This window comes from Phascolarctos cinereus, unplaced genomic scaffold (assembly GCF_003287225.1).
Source record: "Phascolarctos cinereus isolate Bilbo 61053 unplaced genomic scaffold, phaCin_HiC Scaffold_2;HRSCAF=192, whole genome shotgun sequence".
Lineage (NCBI taxonomy): Eukaryota > Metazoa > Chordata > Mammalia > Diprotodontia > Phascolarctidae > Phascolarctos > Phascolarctos cinereus.
Window position 1 is genome coordinate 236,158,009 of NW_027555625.1, and position 22,211 is coordinate 236,180,219.

The 22,211-nt window shown below is 39.1% G+C and overlaps 1 protein-coding gene across 8 annotated transcripts in view; it reads right to left on the reverse strand.

Annotated features, from left to right (window-relative positions):
• The window catches only part of BCAS1 (brain enriched myelin associated protein 1), a 154,597-nt gene that overhangs the window by 33,473 nt on the left and 98,913 nt on the right, over positions 1-22,211 (reverse strand). For 7 of the 8 annotated variants that reach the window (XM_020984252.2, XM_020984249.2, XM_020984247.2 and 4 more), the window contains 3 exons: positions 19,317-19,352; positions 17,330-17,539; positions 7,584-7,625 (listed from right to left, as the gene is read on the reverse strand). In XM_020984252.2, the coding sequence (XP_020839911.1) occupies positions 7,584-7,625; positions 17,330-17,539; positions 19,317-19,352 (288 nt within the window). The remainder of the gene's footprint in view (positions 1-7,583; positions 7,626-17,329; positions 17,540-19,316; positions 19,353-22,211) is intronic. The other variant, XM_020984254.2, reaches the window with a different exon arrangement.

A 22,211-nucleotide genomic window follows, 5' to 3' on the forward strand; every position in this document is an offset into this window, starting at 1 on the left:
TGAAAAGATCCCTGAAACACTATACAGCCAACTGTAGAACATCATAGACCGTCCTAAATCCAGCCTTGAGTTTCCCTAAGACCTGAATATTACATTTAGGAGAAAACATTCATGGTAGGCAAATCCATTATGGCTGAAAAAAGCCTGTTTCATATGTTTTTTACTCTTAAAAAGGGTTCTATCTCAAGGAAACCAAATTGTAATAGAGCCCTAATTAAAGTTTGGGATTTTCCTCAAGAATTTTAAACTATCTCCAATTCCAGTCTTATTTTAATTCAAATTTATTCCTCCCAGAGTTGATTTAAATATGCTTTCCTAAGGCCCTGAGTTGAGCCTGAAGTATGCTTTTAATTGTTTTCTGTTGTAGGCTAAAGTGTAGGGACAGTGGCAGTATAGACTTAGAGAACTGGGGATTCAAGACCTGGCTGTAAGACTAAGGACAAGTCCCCTGGAAGCCTCAGTTTTCTCATCTACAACATGGGGGTGATAGTTGCATTTCCTACCTCACAGGTTTGTTATGACGAAAGTGCTTTTTAAAGAGATGTCCAAAGGGCCCAGTTATATACTAGACTTGATTCTCCCATTTCTGGTAGTTACTTTCCTCTGAAGTCAAATTGAGTCATGCACCCCATGAAGGTGGAGTAGTAAGATCCAGAGGACCAGATCTTTGCTGTCTAGTTTAATCAACAAATCACTCAAGCTTTTATTAAGAGCCTATGAGGTGCCAGGTATTTTAGGTACTGGAGATACAAGAAAAAACAAACAAACAAACAAACGAACAACAAAATCAGACAGTTCTTGCTCTGAAGGAACATGCTTTTTATCAAGATAAATAATGGGCATGTGTGTAAGTATGTCTAAAACACACACATACTAAATGCAAATTAATTTTAGGGGTGGGGGCATTAATAGTCTGGGAGAAGTAAGGAAAAGTCTCTTGTAGTAAGTGGTAGTCTTGAACTCTGTTTTGAAAGGAGCTGGGCATTCTAGGAGGTGGAGATGAGGAGGGAGGACATTCCAGGCATGGGAGACCATCCATCCAAAGTCATGGAGATGGGAGATGGAATGCTAGCTATGAAGCACAAGTAATAAGGCAGTTTGGCTGGAATGTTGAGTGGATCAAGGGAAGTAACACATACTAATCCTGGAAAGGTAGCCTGGAGTCAGATTGTGAAAGTCTTTAAATCCCGAAGAGAAGAATTCATTTAGGTGGAAATTTTTTTTCAGGTACCTGCCCAGAACTCAAAAAGATTTTCCATTCATCTAATGACAGCTGGCATTTATGTAGCACTTTTAAGGTTTGTAAAATACTTTGCATGGATTACCTTATTTGAGCCTCAAAACAATTCTGATAAATAATGTTTTTTTTTCTTTTTATACTAGTTCTATTACTTCTTTGGTTTAAGAATTTGCTGTTCAGTTAGGTCCAACTCTTCATGACCCCATTTGGGGTTTTCTTGGCAAAGATACTGGGGTGGTTTGCCATTTCCTTCTCCAGCTCATTTTACAGATGAGGAAACTGAGGCAAAGAGGGTTAAATGATTTACCCAAGGTCACACAGCTAGTAAGTGTCTGAGGCCAAATGTGAACTCAGGGCTTCTTCACTCCCGGCCATAACTCTATCCACTGAGCAATCTAGTTAGCTTTGGTTTAGGAAATTCCTTACCAATACAAATTTTGACTTGCTCTAGAATTTATTGCTTTAGGGAGTTGCCTGAGGACACTGAGGAATTAAGTGACTTGTACAGCCAGGATACAGTAGAAGTCACACCTGAACCCAGGTGAGGTAGGAATGCAACTATCATTCCCATTTTGTAAATGAGTAAACTGAAGCTCCCAGGGACTGTGGAACTTGTCCTCAGGCATGTAACCACGTCTTGAATCTCTAATTCTGGTTCTAAGTCTTGTTTACCATTTTCCTTCCGTCAAATCCACGGTGCTCTCATTTTGATTTTGGGTGTGGAAATACAATTACTCCCTTTCACCATGTACCATGGTCTAGCTACACTGTTCCTCCTACAGGATCTCCCCCTCTGTGCCTAGGCATTGGCTGTTCTTCAGGCCTGGAATTCATTCTCTCTTTAATTCAGCCTCTTAGAATATCTAGTATCCTTTAAGTATCAGCTTAAAAGCCATCTTCTGTATGAAGCCTTTCCAGATACCACCCCCTCAACCCGCTTGTTTGCTTACCCACAAAATTACTTTGTGACCATTTTGTATTTTGTGTGTTCTTGTAAAGGTGTATGTTGTTTCCTCTGACTAGACTGTAAGCTTCTTAAGGGCAAGAACTGTCACTTTTTTGTCTTTGTATCTTCAGTCCATGGTACATAGTAGTCTCTTGATAAATGTTTGCTGATTGATTATTGATTGTCAGAGTTGGAAGGGGCTTTAGAGGTCATCTAGTCTAACACTCATTTTACAGTTGAGTAAACTGAGGCTCAGAGAAGTTAGGTGACTTGCCTGAGGTCACACCAGTAGCAAGTGACTGGATTGGGCTTCAAACCACGCCTGGGGCTTGAACTAGGGTCCTCTGTTTAAATCATGATGGAAATAAGGCTTATCTTATATTTTAAAATGATTTACTCTTACCTCATTTCATTGGGAAGCATGAAATACATACATGAAGCTTGATTGGTTATGTAGGGTACATTAAAATGGACTTCATTTGCATTTTGGGAAAAGGGTCTGTTTCTCGTCCTGAGGTTTGTATCAGACCTATGTCTAGAGGTTTGATTCAAATAGTTCCAATCAGAGACAGAGGCTTTTTAGAAATCCATTCATAGTGGAATAGGGTTGGCTTTTTTTGTCTCTCTTTTAAAATTTTATTTGATTTTTATTATTCTGTTAAAACATGCTTGTAACCTATATCTATACAGAAAAGGCAAATTGAGTTTGTATAGGCAAATTGTAGGGGGATGGATGGGGGCGGGGAGAGGGCTCATATCTTTGAACTATTGTATGTTCCAAAGAAAGAAATTGTTCGTTCTATTGGTTGTCATATTGGCTTAATAAAGCAGGGCTTTAACTACCATTCTGCACTTTGTTCCTCAGGGATTATGTTTGGAGCTCTGACTGTTTGAGCTGTGGTCCAAATGGAATTGCACCCATAGCTTATTTCAGTAGGCATCAGTTTTTTGTTTCTTTTAGTAATGGAAAACTACTAGAGGAAGCACCAGTAGTGGATTTATGTCAGGAAGTACCAGGTCTATCTGGCCTCTAAAAAGTCAGTTTTTATTTGAAAAAATACTAGATGTTTAAATTGCTTAGTTCTTTACTTCATATGATGCAGGTAGACCTCACTTCAGTTGATAGTTCTCCTAAAAATCACTAGAACTTCTTATCTAAAGAAATCAGTAAACAAAACAAAATAAAAAAATCACCATCCTTTATAGGGTAATCACTCCAATTTATATATTTTTTGCTTCGATTTCTCTGTATTGGGATTTAGCAAAACAAGGCTTGCCCGTGCACAAAGTAAAGTGTTTCAGTATGAGAAATTTGCTCATTTTCAGCTTACTAAAAAAAGGGCAAGAAACATATAAATGTTAATGTTATCTTAAAATTTAGGTGCAATTATGCCCAGTTTATTTCAAGATGGTAATGTTTTCATATGTCCAGCATGTCTCATGTACTCAGAACGATTCCTCTCCTTAGGGCTGTGCCTACACATTCCTTGCTCTAAAACCATTTCCACTGTCCACGGCCTGTTTACAGAAGCACTAATGGAGCAAGTGATGCTTCAGTATCTCTCTCGCTGCCAGTCGGTCACTACACAGATGGATTTTGGAGAGTTAATTTGTTGAAAAATTCTACTTACAGAATCATCAGAGGTGACATTTGAACAGCACTTTTTTCCCATTGTCTTGTGTGTGATCTTTTACCAGTTTAGGATCAAAGAAAGTCAGAGTGGAAGGAGCCTTAGGGATGATCCCCTCTCTTGAAAGTTGGGAAACAGGCCCAGAGAGGTTAGGTGATTTTCCCAAGGTCACAAAGCTAGTTAAACAAAAGCTAGTTAAAGAGACACAGTGTTATAAAGCGGAACGCATGCCAGATTTTAAGTTGGGTTAAGTTGGGTTGAACCTGGGTTCAAGTTCCAACCCTATCATTTATGGAACCCAACTATGGTGCCTGACAAATCACTTTGTCTCTCTGGGCCTTGGTTTCCTTGTTTGTAAAATGAAGGGGTTAGACCAGGTGGTCCCTAAAATGTCCCTTTGGGTTCTAAATCTTAATGACAGAGCCCAGTATTAGAATTGTATTTTCTGACTCCTAGTTGGGTGTTCCTTTGATTATATCATGGTGCCTCTCGACAAACAGGTCTGGAAAGGCCCAGTGTTTTGAACACAGTTTTAATATTGGTGAACATGTTAGGACGGTGCCTGACACATGGTAAGCACTTAATAAATGCTTTATCTATCTCCCTTTCCTAGCCTCGGTCAAGGGCAGGAGAAGACAAAGTGGTAGGAAGGCAAATTCTATTTCATGTTCCTCCTCTATACATGGACCCCAAAGCAATTGTAAAGGTATAACTCCCTTGGAAGGAATCACATAATTCAGAGCTGGAAGGGGCCTTAGTAATAATAATAGCTGACATATATATATATATATACACACATACATATATATATATACACACATACATATATATATATACATACATATATATGTATATCTGTCTATCTATCTATCTATCTATATATATCTTGATGGTCATAACAGCCCTTTGAGATATATGATTCTATATAATATAGAATATAGACATATACTGTGTATGGTGGTAAAATGTATATAATATATACACTTACATGTTATATACATGGTATATATGTATGCTCATATAAGGTATATGGTAATATGGGGCACTATGGGGTATATGGGGCATTATGATCTCCATATTAGAGAATAGGAAATTAAGAGTTTTAGAGGGGGCCAATGACTTGCCCAAGGCAACACAGCCAGTAAACAGGATTTGGATTCAAGTCTTCCTGACTCCTAGTCCAGAATTCTATCCACTATGAGATTATTGTGTGCTCAGGTAAGGGTTCTGAACCTGGGGTCCATGAACTTTGCTTTTTCTTTTAAGATTTTGATAGCTATATTTCAACATAATTTGGTTTCCTTTGTAATCCTATATATTCTGTTTTATGTATGTTCTGAGAAGGAGTGCATAGGCTTCCCCAGACTGCCAAAGGGGTCCATGACACATAAAAAAGGTTAAAGACCTCTGCTCTATAGAGGATCTGGGTTCTATTTCTATCTCTGATACTAACTCTGAGAGGTTGGACAAGCCATTTAATCTCCCTGAGCCTCAGTTTCTTTGTCTGCAAAATGAAGGAGATGGACTAGATCATCCTGAGGTTCTTATCCACTCTAGATCTGTGATCTAGTTCAGTGCCTCCTTTTTCAGATGAGGAAACCAAGATTCAAAGAGGTTAAATGAATGATTTGTCCAAATCACATGACCAGCACGTAGTTGAGCTCGGCTCCTATCCCAGTTCTCCACCTCCAAGGATTCTCTCTTTTCCATTTGTTTATGATTTTGTTGGGGAGCAGCTTTTCATAACACAGTGAAAACACATGCTTTTATACTGGCTTCATTCAAGAGGCATGTCATTATCCTTAAGAAAAAGACATTTCAAGACTTTAAAAATAGAAATGCTGTGCTCAAAGCCAAGCCAGCAGAAATCTTGTGGAATAGGGAGGAAAAGGTTGCCTTTGTGCTGAATCTTTTCTTTTCCTTTCAAAACCACCTTGCATCTTTCCTTATTCTTTGTAAGCTTTTGTGTATCTTGTGTTATTTATACTTTGTAAGCCACAAAGATGACTTCACATTCAATTCACATTAAAAAACAAACAAACCCTCACTTTAGAAAATGAAATGCCTTCTGTCAGGGCTCTGGAAACGAGACTTAAAAGTTATCCTGAGAGCCCCACTGGACAAAATGTTCCTTCGACAGCATCCAAAAGAGATTTTTCTTCTCAAATGAGACGTCGCTTCTGTGAGAATGTTTAAGTGTGCATTGCCAACTGGAGTTCTGGCTTTAGTTCACCATGTAATTTAAAGTTCATGGTCAAGAAGATGCACTGTATTCCTGCTTCCAGGTGACTGAAATAACTAGAGATTTTGGATTCCTGGAAAATATACAGGTGGATACTAAGAGATTGCGGATTGAAGAGCTCCATTGGTTTGATTGCATAGCTCAACGTCATGAAAGGAGCAGGTTGAAATGTTTTTCCTCCTCATACTCATAACACTTCATAAGAAGAGACACCTGTTCTTATCTCCATTACTCTGGAAACAGGATTTCTGAATGATGTTTGAATTCAGGTCCACTAACACTGACTAGACTTGAAATATAACAGCCCTGTGTCAGGCATTAGGGAGTCCTCAGAAAGAGCCAGAGAAAGATGAACCTCTAATATTCTCTTTTGCAAAAATGAACAGTGATTGGTTCATTCACAGCTGTGAATTTAGTCAGCACCAATTATAAAACATCTGGGTGGGTGGGGGAAGGCATTCTTCTTTCAGGAGAATGGCACTATCCTGGATCACATGGCCAGCTTCTTTATCTCTGTTGGTTTGCTTTATTGGAAAGTGAAAGGCTACTGAGGTTTGAGACTGATCTGTTCTCCCCTGAGCATCAATTTACACTTCTTGGAAATATTGACCACCTCTCCCACTTTGGACAAAAGGTCAAAGAAGTAATGGAGTAAAAATGTCTGCATCAAGGTGAAATTCAAGTGACCCTTAACTTTCAGCCTGAGCTTGGCACCATAGAAATCTTTTGGCATGAGCTGTTCACAGATGTTCTCATGCCTCATGCCCCTGTAGGGCTGGTTAAGTTAAAATTTAAGACATGATCTTGGTTGGTACTTAATTAAGAGAGAGTGAATGAACAAGAATGACAGAGAAAAACAGAGACGCATGTGTATGTCCCCAGAGATAAGGATAGGCAAGATTGTTTTATTTGGTAGATTCTTTCAGTCCCTGTATAATAATGAATTCTGGTAAGAAACAGAAACATATGTAATCCTTTTTTTTTTTTAGACTGGCTCTTCTTGTCTTGCAAAGGTTATAAATGCAGTAGCCACTTATGGCCTGCCCTACTATTGATTGGCATGGTAGCTTTGATTTGTTCCATTTTTGACCTGGGCTGGTTTGCCCCTCCTAAAACAGCCTGTTGGCCTCCCACTCCCAGGTGCTAACCATTTGGTGCAGTACTTAGTGCAGAAATCCAGTGGGCTTTAGCCCTACTGCAGCTCAGAACTCCTGAGCTCAAACAATCTACCCGTCTCAGCCTCCTGATAGTGGGTATTACGGGTGTGTACAACCATTTGCTCTGACAGGTGCACTGGCAACATGTGTTCTTAACATAGCACCAGTTACTTTTAATGAGGATTACAATTTTCATCAAAGCCCCTGCATTCTTATGGTTACCAATGATCTTAGAAAGGATGAAAGAACCTACCATAATTCATATCTACTTCATGCAACTACAAAGAATCCCAGAAGTTGACACCCAGTGGACCAAGAAGGTCAAGGATGAAATCTGAATGATTCAATCATTTTATATTTAACTTACATTTTCCTCTGCACCTTTGGGAACTGTATCCTCTTTAATTGACTGAAGGGAAGATAAAAAAAAAAGATTGAATGAGAGTGGTTGGGTTGGGGTTATGACTGAGTGGGAAAAAGTGAGGGAAATAATCACCCTGGACAGAATTCTGACATATCCCCAAAGAATCACATCTTAGGCAACTCTACTTTCAAAGTTCCCTATACTTGTCAATGACACACAACTATTCTCCCTGAATTTCAAAATCAGGGAACCATCTTTGAATCCTTCTTCTCTGTTCCATATGTTCAATCTATCACCTACTTCTATTGATATTTCTTTTAGAATGCTTTTTTTTTATCCATTTCTGCTTCATATTTTAACCTTCTCATACCCAATGGCTTCCTTGTTAGCTACTCCTTTCCATTATCTAGTTTATCTACTTCCAGTCCATCCTGTACAGTGCCATTAGATCAATCTTTCTAATCTACAACAGCCCTCTGTTGCCTATCAGAATAAGAAAGGTCTATTTCAACATTCAAGGTCCTCCATAACATGCCCCTTCTTTTCCCATCTAAATTTATTTGGCAATACTTAATGCATCCTGGTTAGATTTGATTACCTTGCCTCAGAAGGAGGACATCAGACACATAGACATGAAACAAGTAGAATAATTGGTAGATCTATTGTTACAACCCCTGTCACCAAAGAAATTCTGCTAACCCCTGCGTGTATACTTCTCTAGGAGATGCATGACTTGTGCATTTAGAGGTTCCTGGAATCTTACTTATCTTCTACTGATGTGTTTGCAAAAGCCTTCCTCTGTCCTCCCGAATATAAAACAGTGGTAGGATGAGGTTGTCCTGTTTGGTAGATTCTTTCAATCCCACCTTGAGCCATTTAGAATCAGTCTGTAGTTCTGGGCAGGGTTGTTTCCTAGGACCATAAGGTGTACTGCTGCTTCTCTCAGAATCAGGACCAAAACTGAGATCTAGGTGGCTCTGGGCACATATGGACTGATATCCTTTTATGTGTTTACTACACATCAGTCTACGTGCCTTTGGAGAACCCTGTATTTACATTGCCTGAGTGTAGAGGAATGTCTTTGTTCCATGAAATAATGGACTGGATTGGCAGTCTACAATATATACCCTTATATCAACCATATCAACCTCCACATTATACTACTATGTGGTCTGTTTCTTCCTGACCTACATTTCTTGCCTGTGTACTGTGGCTCATGTTTTCCCCCTATATGCAATATCCTTATTATATCTTACCAATCTTCGCAAACCCAGATCAAATCCGACCAACTCCATGTCTTCTTCCCTGATTGTTTACATTGTTCACATTGAATTCAATCCCACTTCAACATCCTTAATGCTCCAACACATCGTGCATTTTAGGATGTTGGTATATTTAATTTAGCAATGTTTTATCCTGTTCTTGCTCCTTGAAGGGATATACTGTCTTATATGATTCTTATAACTCTCTCAGCACCTAGCAGGGTGCTAGACACATTTATTAGGTAGGAACTCAGTAAGCAATTGTTGAATGGAATTCTTAATAGTGAGCAGATACAAACACCATAACTCTAAGGATATTTAATAGAGAATCTATTCTCTACCATTGATCCTGATACTTTCTGTTGACCAAGTTTTATTGGAGGTAGCATTGGATGGTGGAAGTAATGTTGGGATCTGGAAGGCCAGGAACTCTAGCTTTTATTCTCAGCTGTGCCACTAACTAGTTGCATAACCGTGGTCACTTTTCCCTTCATGGATCTTAATTTCATCATATGTAAGATGGGGGTCAGCTTAGTTGATATCTAAGGTCTTATTCAGTTCTGAAGCCCTATGAATGTGTGTGTTATCTTGGGTAAGTCACTATATATCTCGACTTATTTCATGCTGTGGACAATGGAGGGATTAGACATGGTGACCCTTAAAGTTCCTTTGAGTCAATGGAGTCTATAACTCTGTAATTCTCCTGCCTGAAACACTTAGCACTGTCTTTCTTTCCCCCCATTACCCTGAAACTCTTGTAAGTGCAAAATGTCACTGACAAAAATGATTGCTTTGAGGAAGCCTCTGTCAGGAAATTATAGTGCATTTTAGATTAATTGGATGGTAGCACAAGTCTTTTAAGGCTATTTTTTTGGGGGGGGAAGGGAAGGGTGCATCACATTGCATCTCTTGTGTTCCTGAGGGGTTTGTTTTATAAATAAGCAAATTAAAAAACCACACTATAAAAGTCAAACTTTCTCAACGCAACATGAAAAGTACTTGGAAGTGGACACTATTGGCATCAAGTAAAGGACTCTCTTGGCTGACCAAACTTCTCACCCTGTCAGTGGCATTGTCGGTTTTCAGATGCTTTTTCCTGCCCCTGTTATGCTTTAGGATGGAGTTTTGCTAGGAAAAATTTTGCTTTTTTTTTTTTTTTGGTTTCCTAGGTCTGCAAAGTGGCTGCCCACTGAATGTTCATTGCAGTGCATAGGAAACTGTAATCTTGGTTATGGTGGTGGGTGGGGAGGAATAAAAATATACATTCTTAACAATAGCACTCTATTTTGGTTCTTGTGCCAGTTCCAGGGGGTGGCATGGTATGGTGGAATGAACACTAGATTTGGCATCAGAAAACCTAGGTTCACATCTGGGCTCTAACATTTACTACCTCTATAACCCTGAATAAGTCACAACATTTCTGGCTCTCAGTTCCCTTATTTGTAAAATAAAGATATTAGGGGGCAGCTAGGTGATGCAGTAGATAGAACACCAGCCCTGGAGTCAGGAGGACCTGAGTTTAAATTCTGTCTCAGATCAGATACTTGACATTTAACTAGCTGTGTGATGCTAGTCAAGTCACTTAACTCAATTGTTTCGCAAAAAAATAAAAGGGTGTTGATTTAAATAATTCTTATGTTCCAACTGAATTAAAAAGTTCCTATGATCCAGAATCATTGAATGAATCATAGAGACTAAATTAATGGAATGCCATAATGCACTTGAGACAGGGAGTATGAGGAACACAAAGAAATCTGGAAAGACTTCTATTAAATAATGAAAAGCAAAGCTAAACAAACAAAAAGAAAACCTAGACCCAGAAGAATGAAATACACACTGACTAGGACCATATAAGGAAGGGCAATGAAAATGAATGGACAAAAATTCCTGATGAGTACTTTGAGGAAGTAACTAAAAATTGTTATGCTATTTTAAATGGTGAAATTAATTAATTTAAATGGAAATAGTTACTAAGCAAGCTTAGTTGATTGTGTCAGTGTTTAAGTTTATACTTTAAATGAAACATTAAAAAAAAAACTCCTTTGATTCAATTGTCCTGATACTTTCACAAAATTTTGGGAGTAGCTGTTACAGCTATTGATAATTAAATCACCAAGCAGGATTCCATTTCAACAACAGATTTCAACAAATGTCTATTAAAAACTACTATATAAAGAACACTTTACTGGCTACAGAGGGAGATATAAAGATTAAATTAGATACAATACCTGCCTTCATAGAGCATAAAATCTAGTAGACCTTCAATAAAAATATCACTTTTGGAAGATTTGATCCAATGAACCTCACTAGCATCCTTCACTGCAGTAGTAGCAAAAATCTTTAGTTAATGGGAATATCCAAGTATTGTTAGAAAAGAAATTTAACCAGCCTTAAGAATCTACCCATCTGTGCTATCATCCAAAGCATGTTTCTTCGTTTTCTTCTCAGGGAATATCATGAGGGACTTTCTTAAGAGCCCTGATGAAAAACAGGATACTCTACACTATGGCCGTGCTATTCTAATCAAACAGTCTAGTGGGCCCATCAAAAAATGGTATAAAGATTGTGGGATATGACTATAAACTCATGCTGATTCAATGACTTTTCCTGCTTCCTATTCTATATAGTCCTTACAAATGATTTGTTTAATAATATCATCTAGAATTTGGTTGGGGCTTGACATCTAATCCCCCAGGCTGTACCCTTCAGTACCCTAGAATTTCTCTAGGTGCTCTGTTACTTTCTCCTTACCTGGCTTGGTTCTTAATTTTCTCTTAATCATGTTTGTTCTACTCTTCCCAGTTAGAAGATGCACTGAGGATTGTAGTAATGGCTTCTATGTGTTTACAGACGCTCTCAAGCACTTCCACAGAACTAAATTCAAAAATGTTTAAAATATGGGAACACTTAGATCAATAATCAGTTCCTATTTTCAGCTTCCTGGGCAGAGAGAAAAGAATGTCCTTCATTTGGATGGAAAATGAGATAACGAGAAATTGTGTTGCATTGTAGAACAAGGGTGTAGTAGAAAGAGTTACTACAGTCAGTGTGGTGGTAGATCCAGTCTCTCCTGTCCTAACTGCCCTGACCTAGTTATGTGACTCTGGGCAAGTCACTGCCCTTCTGTGTGCCTCAGTTTCCTTATCTGTAAGAGAGTTTGATGACTGTTTAATGATTACTAAGGTCTTTAATCATTCACTCCATGAGCCAGCTGGAAACAGGATTTTCATTGTCCCTCGACCACTCACTGCTGTGTCATCTCTCTATCTCCTGCTGCTATTGAAACATGTGCAGAAAATCTTTGATCCCTCTCTTAGGGATAGGACATTCTTAGAAAATAAGCCTTTAGGGCAGAGGCTGAGCTGTGTGTTTACTCTCTCGTGTCACTAACAGGTTGGGAGAGTTCAATAAGCCATGACAAACAAGGTCCTGTTCTCCGGTAATTTCCTTTCTCTTCCCAGTTTGGAATCTAAGTCACCCGGTTTGACTGCTTCTATGGACTAAATTAACCAGATAATTGCCAGCTCACTTCTTTTTGTGTTACAGCTGCATAAACTTGAATAATAAAAATTCCTGTACTTAGGTTAGTAACTTTTTTTTTAAAGGATAAAGGTCTGACCTGTGATTTCATTAGTATAGAGAACTCTCAGGTGAGGGGAGTTCCTCTACAAATGCAGGTCAGCAAACTGCACCCTATAGTTTTAGAGAATAGTTAGCTAGACCACTTAAAATTAAGCGACTTGCCCAGGATCACACAGGCCATATATTTCAGAGACAGGACTTGAAACTTGGTCTTCTTGGTTTCAAAGCCAGATCTCTACCCACTATGCAACATTGTCCTCCCTCCCTTTGTCTGTCTGTCTGTCTCTCCCCCTGTCCCTAATTCTCATCTCCTTACCTCCTCTCCTCTCCCCTTCCTCTGGCTCATCTCCCATGTCTGCTCAATCTAAATCCAAGCCAATGGAAACACATGGAAATGATCAAAGGCTATGTACAAATAGTTCTCTAAAGAAGAATTGAAAACTATTAACAGTCATATGAAAGAATGCTCCAAATCACTAACAATAGGAGAAAGGGAAATTATGTTTTCCTCCACAGCCAGCAAACTGGAAAAAAAATGACAAGAGATGGGGATAGTTAGTGTTAGTTGAGTTACAGAAAGATAGGCCCTCTAATGAGTTGTTCGTGGAGCTATGAATTAGTACAACCATTCTGGAGAGCAGTCTGGAATTATGCAAAGTGGCCAAAATGGCCACACCCTTTGACTTTGACATTCTACTGCTAAATATATACCCCAATGAAATCACTGAAAAAAAAGAAAAGGAGAATCCATTTACACCAAAATATTTACAGCAACACTTTTTGATGCAGCAAAGAGCTGGAAACAAAACAGACACTTATCAATTGGGGAATGGCTAAACAAATTGTGGTGCGTTAACAAGGTGAAATTTTACCGTGCTATCAGAAATGATGAATACAGAGAAGCATGGAAAGACTTACATGCTTAGATGCAAAAGAAAGTAAGCAGAGCCAGGAAAATTACACACACACATACACACACACACACACACACACACACACACATACACACTAACTGCGATAATGTAAATGGAGAGATCAACTACCACAAAACAATAAAAAATGAATGTTGCAAAATTATGAAGAAAAATTTGGCTCCCAAAAAGAAATATGAGAAGATGACTCCCTCTACTCCTTTGCATAAGTGGGGGAAGGTCCACTGTTGTGGAAAATTCCACATAATGTGTGTGTGTTTATGTATGAATTGATTTTGCAGATACCCCCTTCGCCTTTTTTCTTTTTAAGAAATTCTTTGTTTAATTTAAAGGGATAACCCTCAAAGAGGGTGGGGGAGGGATACAGGGGGAAAGCTAGACAATGTAAAAACAAGAAACATTAATAAAAAATCATTTGTAAAAGTGCTAAATATTTCCTGATGGCATCTCTAAGCCAATTTACATGCCATTGCCAGACTAATAATCTTTGTGCTTTACCAAATTATGCCTTTCCTTATATCATCTACCATGGTGGTATAGTCTACTGCATCAAGTCTAAACTACTTCTCTCTCCAGGCCCTCCATAATAAGAGTAGCCTTTATTCCAACCCTTCAATGGTGCTATTATCTCATAGATACGGGAGCTTCATCCTCTGGGGTAGATGGCAACTTATCCATACCTTTATATCCTACGTGATCCTTATCCAGGTCTTTCCATAAATCCTCCACAGTGGAGTTACCAGACATGCTTGGGTATCTTCCACAGGTTTTGTATTATATCTATCTGTGATTTATTTATTACATCTCCCTGTATGTACGTTCTACTCTAGCCTCAACCCTTTAAACCATACCTTTTCTCAAATCTAGGTCTTTACTCATATTTCCCCCTCTGGCAATGTTCCCTTCTAATCATCCCTCTGTCTATTCACATTCTACCCATCCTTTCAGGCCTAATTCACTGTTTATGTTCTTTCTGAGTATTTTGTGTCCTCCCCAGCATTTAGCACAGTGCTTGTCACACTGGGAAGGTTCAGTAGGGACTCCTGGATTTAGTAATGAAGCAAAGAGAAAGGAACTTTTCCTCTTGCTAGCTTTATTTCAGCCTTCTTTTCCCAACTATGTTAGAGTGTGAAATCAGTTTTCTCAGGGGAGTGAAGGTTATTTATTTATTTTTCATGGTAACTTCTTCAGCAACAGTTAAAAAGCCCCCTATGACTTTGGCTTCACACAGAGACATCTTATAGAATCACAGACTCACAGGTTGCTTGAGCTAAAAAGAAACTTTATGATCATCTTTATGATAGAATCATAAAATGTCTGCACTGGAATGAGACCACAGAGATCATCCAGCCCAACTCTATAATTTTAAAGGTGAAGAAATAGAGAATGCCCAACTTCTTCATCTGCAAAATGAGGGCATTGACCCCTAGATGATCTATCTTAAGTGCCCTTCCAACTCTAAAAACCCCGTGATACAGAATAGCTAAAGAAATTGCAGTACATTAATGAAATGGAATACTCATGTGACTAAGGCTGACAAGAATGAGGCATGCAAAGATATGTGGAAAGATCTTCACGAAATAATTCAAAGTGAAAAAAAAAGCAGACCCAGAAGAACGGAGTATGTTGAATAATGGAGTACATTATGACCGTATTAAAAAAAAAAGGTGACTAAGAATGAATGGACAAAGGGACATTCCTTCTTCCTCCATTCCTGAATTTTATAGAGGAGACCTGGAAAGTTTAAGTGGCTTGTTAAAGGTCATATAGTTTGTGAATGGCAGAGATGGAACTGGAACCCAAGTCTCCTGACCCCAAATCCAGTGTTCTTTCTACTATGCCATATTGTCTCAATGTTGTGTCCTTAGTAAATTTTTAAAAATTCATTTCTGAAAAACCCCAATTGAGAGAACTAGAAGAAACAAACCTCAGGCATTTTTATTAATTATAAATATTTCCAGGTCTTCTCATCATGGACCCCTAAAAGTATTATTGAAGTTGCTTGAGATTGGTTCAAAGGAAAAAAATGCCTAAATCTTCTCAAAAACACCACATTTGTTTTCCACTGCATGCCGTTTTAATCTCCATTTGGACCTGCATTTTTGTAGTTAGTGGAAAGGACCAAAAAAACAACCTCTACAGAGAATTCTGCTATAGCTAGAAGTTTATCTGAAAGGTCCCCACATTGATGGGATATCTTCAGGTGGATTCAGTTTATTCATTTCATATTCCAGAGATAAGAAGGTATGCAAGAAAACAGACAAAACAAGGAGCAGAAACAGAAAGGGTTGATATTTTTTCCTGGAGTGGATGAGGCTCAGAGTTTAAAGGTTGAGAACTCTGTGATCATTGTTCTGTTGCAACTCCACACAGGGATGAAATTGCATAACTGTGCATGGAAGATACCTTCAAAGAAAAAAAATGGGGTGTTTGGTGAGAAAGAAGTCTCCCCGGTAGGAGGGAGTAGGAACTATACTATCCTTAAGGGTGTTTGGGATCACAGATTGTAAGCTGGAAAAGAATTTAAGAAATCATCTATTCCAACCTCTTCATTTTACTCTCTGGAACTGAATTGCAGAGAAGTTAAGTGATTTGCCCAAGGTCAAACAAGTGCTAAGTGTGAGAGGCAGGATTCAAACTCGGGGCCTCTAATATCCAATCTCTGGCACCACACAGCTGCCAGTAGTTATTGGCAGCTGTGTCAGAACACAGAGTTGGACTGACCTTGAGGCCACATGTGGCCTTCTAGGTCCTCAAGTGCAGCCCTTTGACTAATCCTGGATTCAGGGCTGCACTTGAGGACCCAGAGGGCTGCATGAGACTTTGAGGCCACAGGTTCCCTAGCCCTGGAATAGTCCCAAATTAGAAAGTGATATTGAAGAGCCAGTTACATTGTATTTGTCATCTTACCATCTTATAGAATCTAGACATTCTATAATACAAAATCTATAGAATCTTATAGTATGTAGAATTAGAATTTAGAATTCTTTTAGAATTCCAGACAAGGAAATGAAATTGACATCAAAACAATGTCACTCCAAACATCAGGTATGTTTGTATTTTTATCACTTATAAAAAGAGGAATCTGTACACACCCCTTTCTGGGCTTATTTGCCCATTAAATATTTAGCAGCTTGCTTCTTCTGTCGAACTCCCTTTTGGAATCCCCTAGTACCTTCTGCACTCTATTTTACTGCTTTCAGATGAAGCAGCCATTTAGAAGGCACACCAGTGGCAGTGGTTTCCCTAGCAATGCTAATTATGTGAGAGTGCTCAGAATAATTCCACCCCCTTTCCTTTCACTACTCATACCTGAGGCATCTGCTTTTGGAGGGTAAAAAAAAAATAATCCAGACAGCAACTGTTTGAACTTCCTTGTAGAGCCAAAGCCAAGGGTGTATTTGCCTTGTTGGTGAGCTGGGTAAACGCCCTGAATTCCCAGTGCAAGAAGAGAACCTAAATAGCTTCTAATGACTAACCACATCTGGCTGGGAAAAAGACAAGCCAAAGAGCCTCTAAGAGGCCATTCATTTATCCAAGGGCTCAGAGTTTACATGGCAAACCAGGAGAGAGCCAGGAGTCAACAGCTATTCTAATGAGTGCACCTCTGCTAAAAGAAATCACAAAATGCTACAGCTTTGCATGTTATGTGCAAGAATGGTTCAAAGAAAGAGAAACCATATTTGTGTACCTCTTTATCTCCCACAAAACACATGTTTTAACCTGATAGACAGTTAACTCTTCTAAGCAATCAGTAAGACACCATCAACTTAAATACATGTTCCATCCTGTTGGAGAAACGAAGTACAACAGCTTACTATTGAATGAGAATAATAATTAAACACGCACACACACACACACACGTAAACACGCATGCACACGCATTGATTTGATCTCTAGAAATACATTCCCTACAGATCAAGCAAGAGAGTACCTTCAAACCTTGAGAACGGCAAACTAAGACAACACAGACCTTTTTCCAAAACAGCTTGCCCAGAGGAAGAGAAGTGGGAGATTTCTCCTTTGTTCCATTCTTTGCTGATTCAGGGGATGCTGTCGTCTGTTGCTGAGCTGAAGAGTCCAAGCCTTTAGTATTCTTCTGCGTCCCCTGGGCCTCAGGTGATGAAGACGTGGCTTTGTCTGATTTTGTATTAGCTGAAGAAGCAGGTGATTTTTCAGCACCCTATATATGTTAAAAACAAACAAACCCCAAAAGACAAATAGTTGCTCAAAATGATCAAAAAGGGAAACACTTGAAAGGAATGAAGGTCCATTCCACCTAGGAGCTAATAATTCTTTAAAAGGCGCAATGAACTAATTGGGGACATGAAGCTAGAGAAGTATGCAATTCACTTTCAGACTATGGCATAGTCTAAATCTAGACCAGGATGAAGCATATTGACATATTTTTAATTTATTATGATTAATAATAACATTTCTATATGGAGGTAGGTACATAGCACAGCAGAGAGAGAGCTGGGTCTGGAGTCAGGAAGACATGAGTTCAAATGTGACCTTGGACCCTTCCCAGCTGTGTGATGCTGGCAAGTCACTTAACCTTCATCTGACTCAGTTTCCTCAACTATAAAATGTGGATAATAATTTCTCCTAACTCCTAGGTTGTTTTGAAGATTAAATGAAATGATATTTATAAAGCACTTATCATTGTGCCTGGCACATAGTAGATAAATAATACTTTGCTTTCCTTTCTTCCTTCCCTTCCTTTCTTCCTTCCTTCCCTATATCATTTTTAGGTTTATCAAACACTTCCTTACAACAACTGAGGCTTAGAGATTGGTTTAATGACTTCTCCATGGTAATATTACTAGAGGTGGGTTTCCAAGCCAGATCTCCTGAATTTAGGTCTAGTGTTTTTTTTTTCCTACTATAACACACTGATGAATGAAGGGTGGGGGGATGGGAGGGGAACATGGAATTATGTAATGTGTAAGTTGGAAGGGATTTTAAGGATCATCCTATCCAAACCTTCATTTTATGGAGGAAGAGAAGCTTGGAGGCAGAAAGTGACCAAGGGCACACAGCTACTGAGTGACCAAGGCAGCACTAAAGCAGGTCTTTGGAATCCCAATCTATTTCTTTTTCCATTATACTATGGCTACCTCTCCAGACCCAATTTCTTCAATCAATCCTGGTTCCTGCCCCTCACTTAACACAATTTGAACTTTTGTTCTTTCTGCTTCTCATCCGTCAACCATGAGTTCTGAATTCCTGGACCCCTCAGAGACTTGCTACACAGTTTCCCCACTACATGATGCGTGGTCTTGCTTTTTAGTTGTTTCGTGTGTCTGAGTCTTTTTTCTTCCCTAAGATTCAATTGATTGAACTAACACATATTGAAAACCTTCTGTGCAAGGCACAGTGGGGCTTCTGAGTTAGAGAAGGAAAAGTCCCTGCCCTGTGGAACTAGAAAGCAATAAACCATGGACATGGAGCATGATACAAAGCAGTGTGTGAATGGGCAGGAGAGGGACGAAAAAGTCCACAGAGAAGGACCCCAAGACTGTAAGATTTCTGAGGGTAAGAGGTTTTTTTTCCCAGTTTCTCTCTCCAAATTTTATAAATTCTTGCTGATTTGATTTAATCAAGTAACATGCAATTGCTTAGGTTGTCATTTCATAGGATTTAGGGCTAGAAGGAGCCGTACCTATTTATGCTTGCTAACTTCCTCTTTCTATAAAGAAGAAACGGAGGCCAAGAAAGGTTAAGTCATTTGCCCAAGGACGCATAGGTAGTAATTAGGGGGAGGGGTAAGATTTGAACTCAGGTCTTTGGACTCCAAGTCCAGTACTCTTTCCACTATTGACCTGTGTTGAAGACCAGTGTTTGCCAGGAAAGGATGACTGTGGATCAAGACAGCTTCATTTGAATTACCCGCCCCCCCTCCCCTCCCAGCTATGTCCATTCTGCAACAACTATCTGGTTGTGGCAAATATACTTACTTTGGTATTTGATGTGGACTGAGTTTCTTTTGAAGACTAAAAGCAAAGAAACAGAAAACAAAGTCAGTGCCTTACAAGACTGCCCCCCCCTCCACTTTTCCCCTCCCACCTCTCCCCCAACAAGTAGCGTATTCAAGCAGGCAGGAAAGAGGTAAAGTAGGTATGACTAGGCATAGGGGTGTGGATCCAGCCACAGCTAGTGTGCCCCACTCCTATTTCATTCTCCCCAAAAAACTTCCCTTCATGGAGAGCAGAACTCTTCTTGATATAGCCCATCTTTCTTTCTCTTCTCTGCCACCAAGAAGAAAAACAGCCGGCAAAAGAAGGGTTCTCTTGATATTCTACTGTGGACACACCCAGAAAGATATTTTCCAAATCCTGTTTCACCCTTTGAGGCAAGGGTTATTAACCTGGCATCCACTATGTATATCCAAAAGGTGTGTGGGTAGTTTTCAGGAGGTCTGTGAACTTGGACGGAAAAAAAAAAATCTTCATCCTTATTTTCACTAACTTTTCACTGAAATTTAGCATTTCCTTCAATTATTTAAAAGCATTATTCTGGGAAAGAAACCATAGGATTCATCACTCTACCAAAAGATTGAAGATACAAAAAAGGTTAGGAACTCCTGCTCTACGAAGCAAGCACACATCTGTTTTCCCCTGAAAACAAGTCAATAAGTCTGTTACCCAAACTAAATCAAGGCCTTTTTTTCAGTATTTAACTGGCCAGTTCTGAGGGACAACCACTCTATGGAATACTCTAAGCCCCCAAAGAGAAGGGGAAATCAAAGTCTTCCTATGAGTTTTGACAAAAGTGATCAAAGCCTTGCTATAAGTTTTAAAGAGTAATCTCCGGCCCCGTTTTAAAATGCATAGACCTGCAGAGCACAGGAGAATTAAAGGGAAAAAAAAGCCGTCTGCATTTCATAGATGGCAGGACAAGATGAGATTGCTGATGATTTTCTGCATTATGCATGTTCCAGCAAGTCTTAGGCAATCTGCACAGTTTTAACTTCAAAAGGGTATTCATAGAATTAAAGGGGACTGGAGGAATGAATACACATGGCTCAATATTTTCTTCTTAAAAACAAGACACTAAAAAAGAAAAGATTGGGAGAAAGGATGTTGCCATTTTTTAGGAGTAATGAATACAGGTAGGATAAGGGTGGGATAGGAGTGCGTTGCCTGAAAAACCTGCTTCTCTCTGGCTTCTTCGGGGAGTCATTTCTACATTATGTGACATAGGGACCTGCCAGAGGAGCTGCTTGCTTGTTTGTTAAGGGCTGGAAGACATCAGGTACAAGAGGAGAATTTCAAGGAAACAACAGGATTCAGTACAATCTGTCCTTCCCACCATGCCATTTAGCAAAAATCATCCTGGGCCTTGCTTTGCCTGGCTGCACAGTAATACCCTTGGCAGGAGTTAGGCAAATCATTAGGTTCCCCCCAGGGTCTTGGAGCATTGCCTCACATGATCTGCGCAGTTCTTGAAGCGTTGAAAAGTGAAAGGCTATGGTCATAGTGTCATAGATTTAGAGCTAGAAGTGATCGTTGATCCCAGCACCCTTATTTTACAGATGAGGCCCAGAGAGATTATGTGACTTGTCCAGGGTCACACTGCTAGTGCCTATGTTGGGATATGAACCCACGTCCTTCCAATTCTAAGTCCAGTGCCCTACCCACTATCCTTATGCCTTATGCACCATCCTTATGAACAGAGGTAGGCATGGAATTTCAGCCCAAACATGTCATAGTTTTATACTTCTGATCCACAGATGAAAAAGGAGATTATATTAAATGATGCATTTTTTGAAAGTGCATATTCAACACGTCAAGGGAAATGGTGAATACAGAAAGATCCAGTCAATTTGATAAGAGTTGATCTCTTAACCAATGATTGAAACCACAAAAATGAATTTTGGTCTGAATGTTCCATTTTAGCTGCCTTTTGTTCTCAGATTAGGATGTCCACCTTGTTCAAGGCAGGTGAATAATTTCTAAACCAGTGCTTAACACAGTGCCTGGAACATAGTAGGTGCTTAATAAATGTTTGTTTAATTTATTCAATTGAATTAAAACCTTTATTTGCCCTAGAAAGACAGTTTGACAATCACTCAGTTATAGTTCTGAATTAAACTCTAACAAACTATCTTAGATGGGAAAGGCAGGGGTCCCCAAAAAACCAGACAGAACCTCATCTTCTACCTCCACTCTGCCCTGCTGATCCCAGTTTCCATAATCTTTTTTTTAACTTTTTCTCTCCAGTCCCATATAAAGCATAAGAAGGTCCCTTGCTTTGCCCCCTCTATTTTTCACCATTCAGGGCAGTTTTGACAGTGTGGCCATATCACTGACCACTCTTTTCTATGTTTTGGCCATTGATGTTCAGTGTAGGAGGAACATATTATGTATATTTCACTTCCACTTAGTTATGGCAACTCCCTCAGGCCACCCAAATGTGTTGTGTCTGGATACATCGGGCCACGTTACTAGTATTGTTATCTTATTTTCACATTGTGGGATGATGTTAGTAAGGGATAAATATTACACAAAGACCTGAAAAACAATGAATGTATATAGAAAATCTCTCATATGAAACCATTAATAATAAGTTTGGCTTTCTAAGATGAGAAGGTGGCTTAATTGGATCCTCTATAGAGATGGAAAACTGTGTTTCTTAGAAAACTTGCCAAGTCAAAATGCTGATAGCTTGGTGTGCATTTTCTGACAATAATGCATTTCCTCAAAAATTACCTTCTATCCATTTTATACATATTTTAGATGTACTTTTATCTGTACATGTTGTCTTCCTAGATATAATGTAAGCTTCTTGAGGGCAGAAACTTTCCATTTCTGTCTTCATATCTCCAGGGCTGGTAAATGGTGAGTATTTAA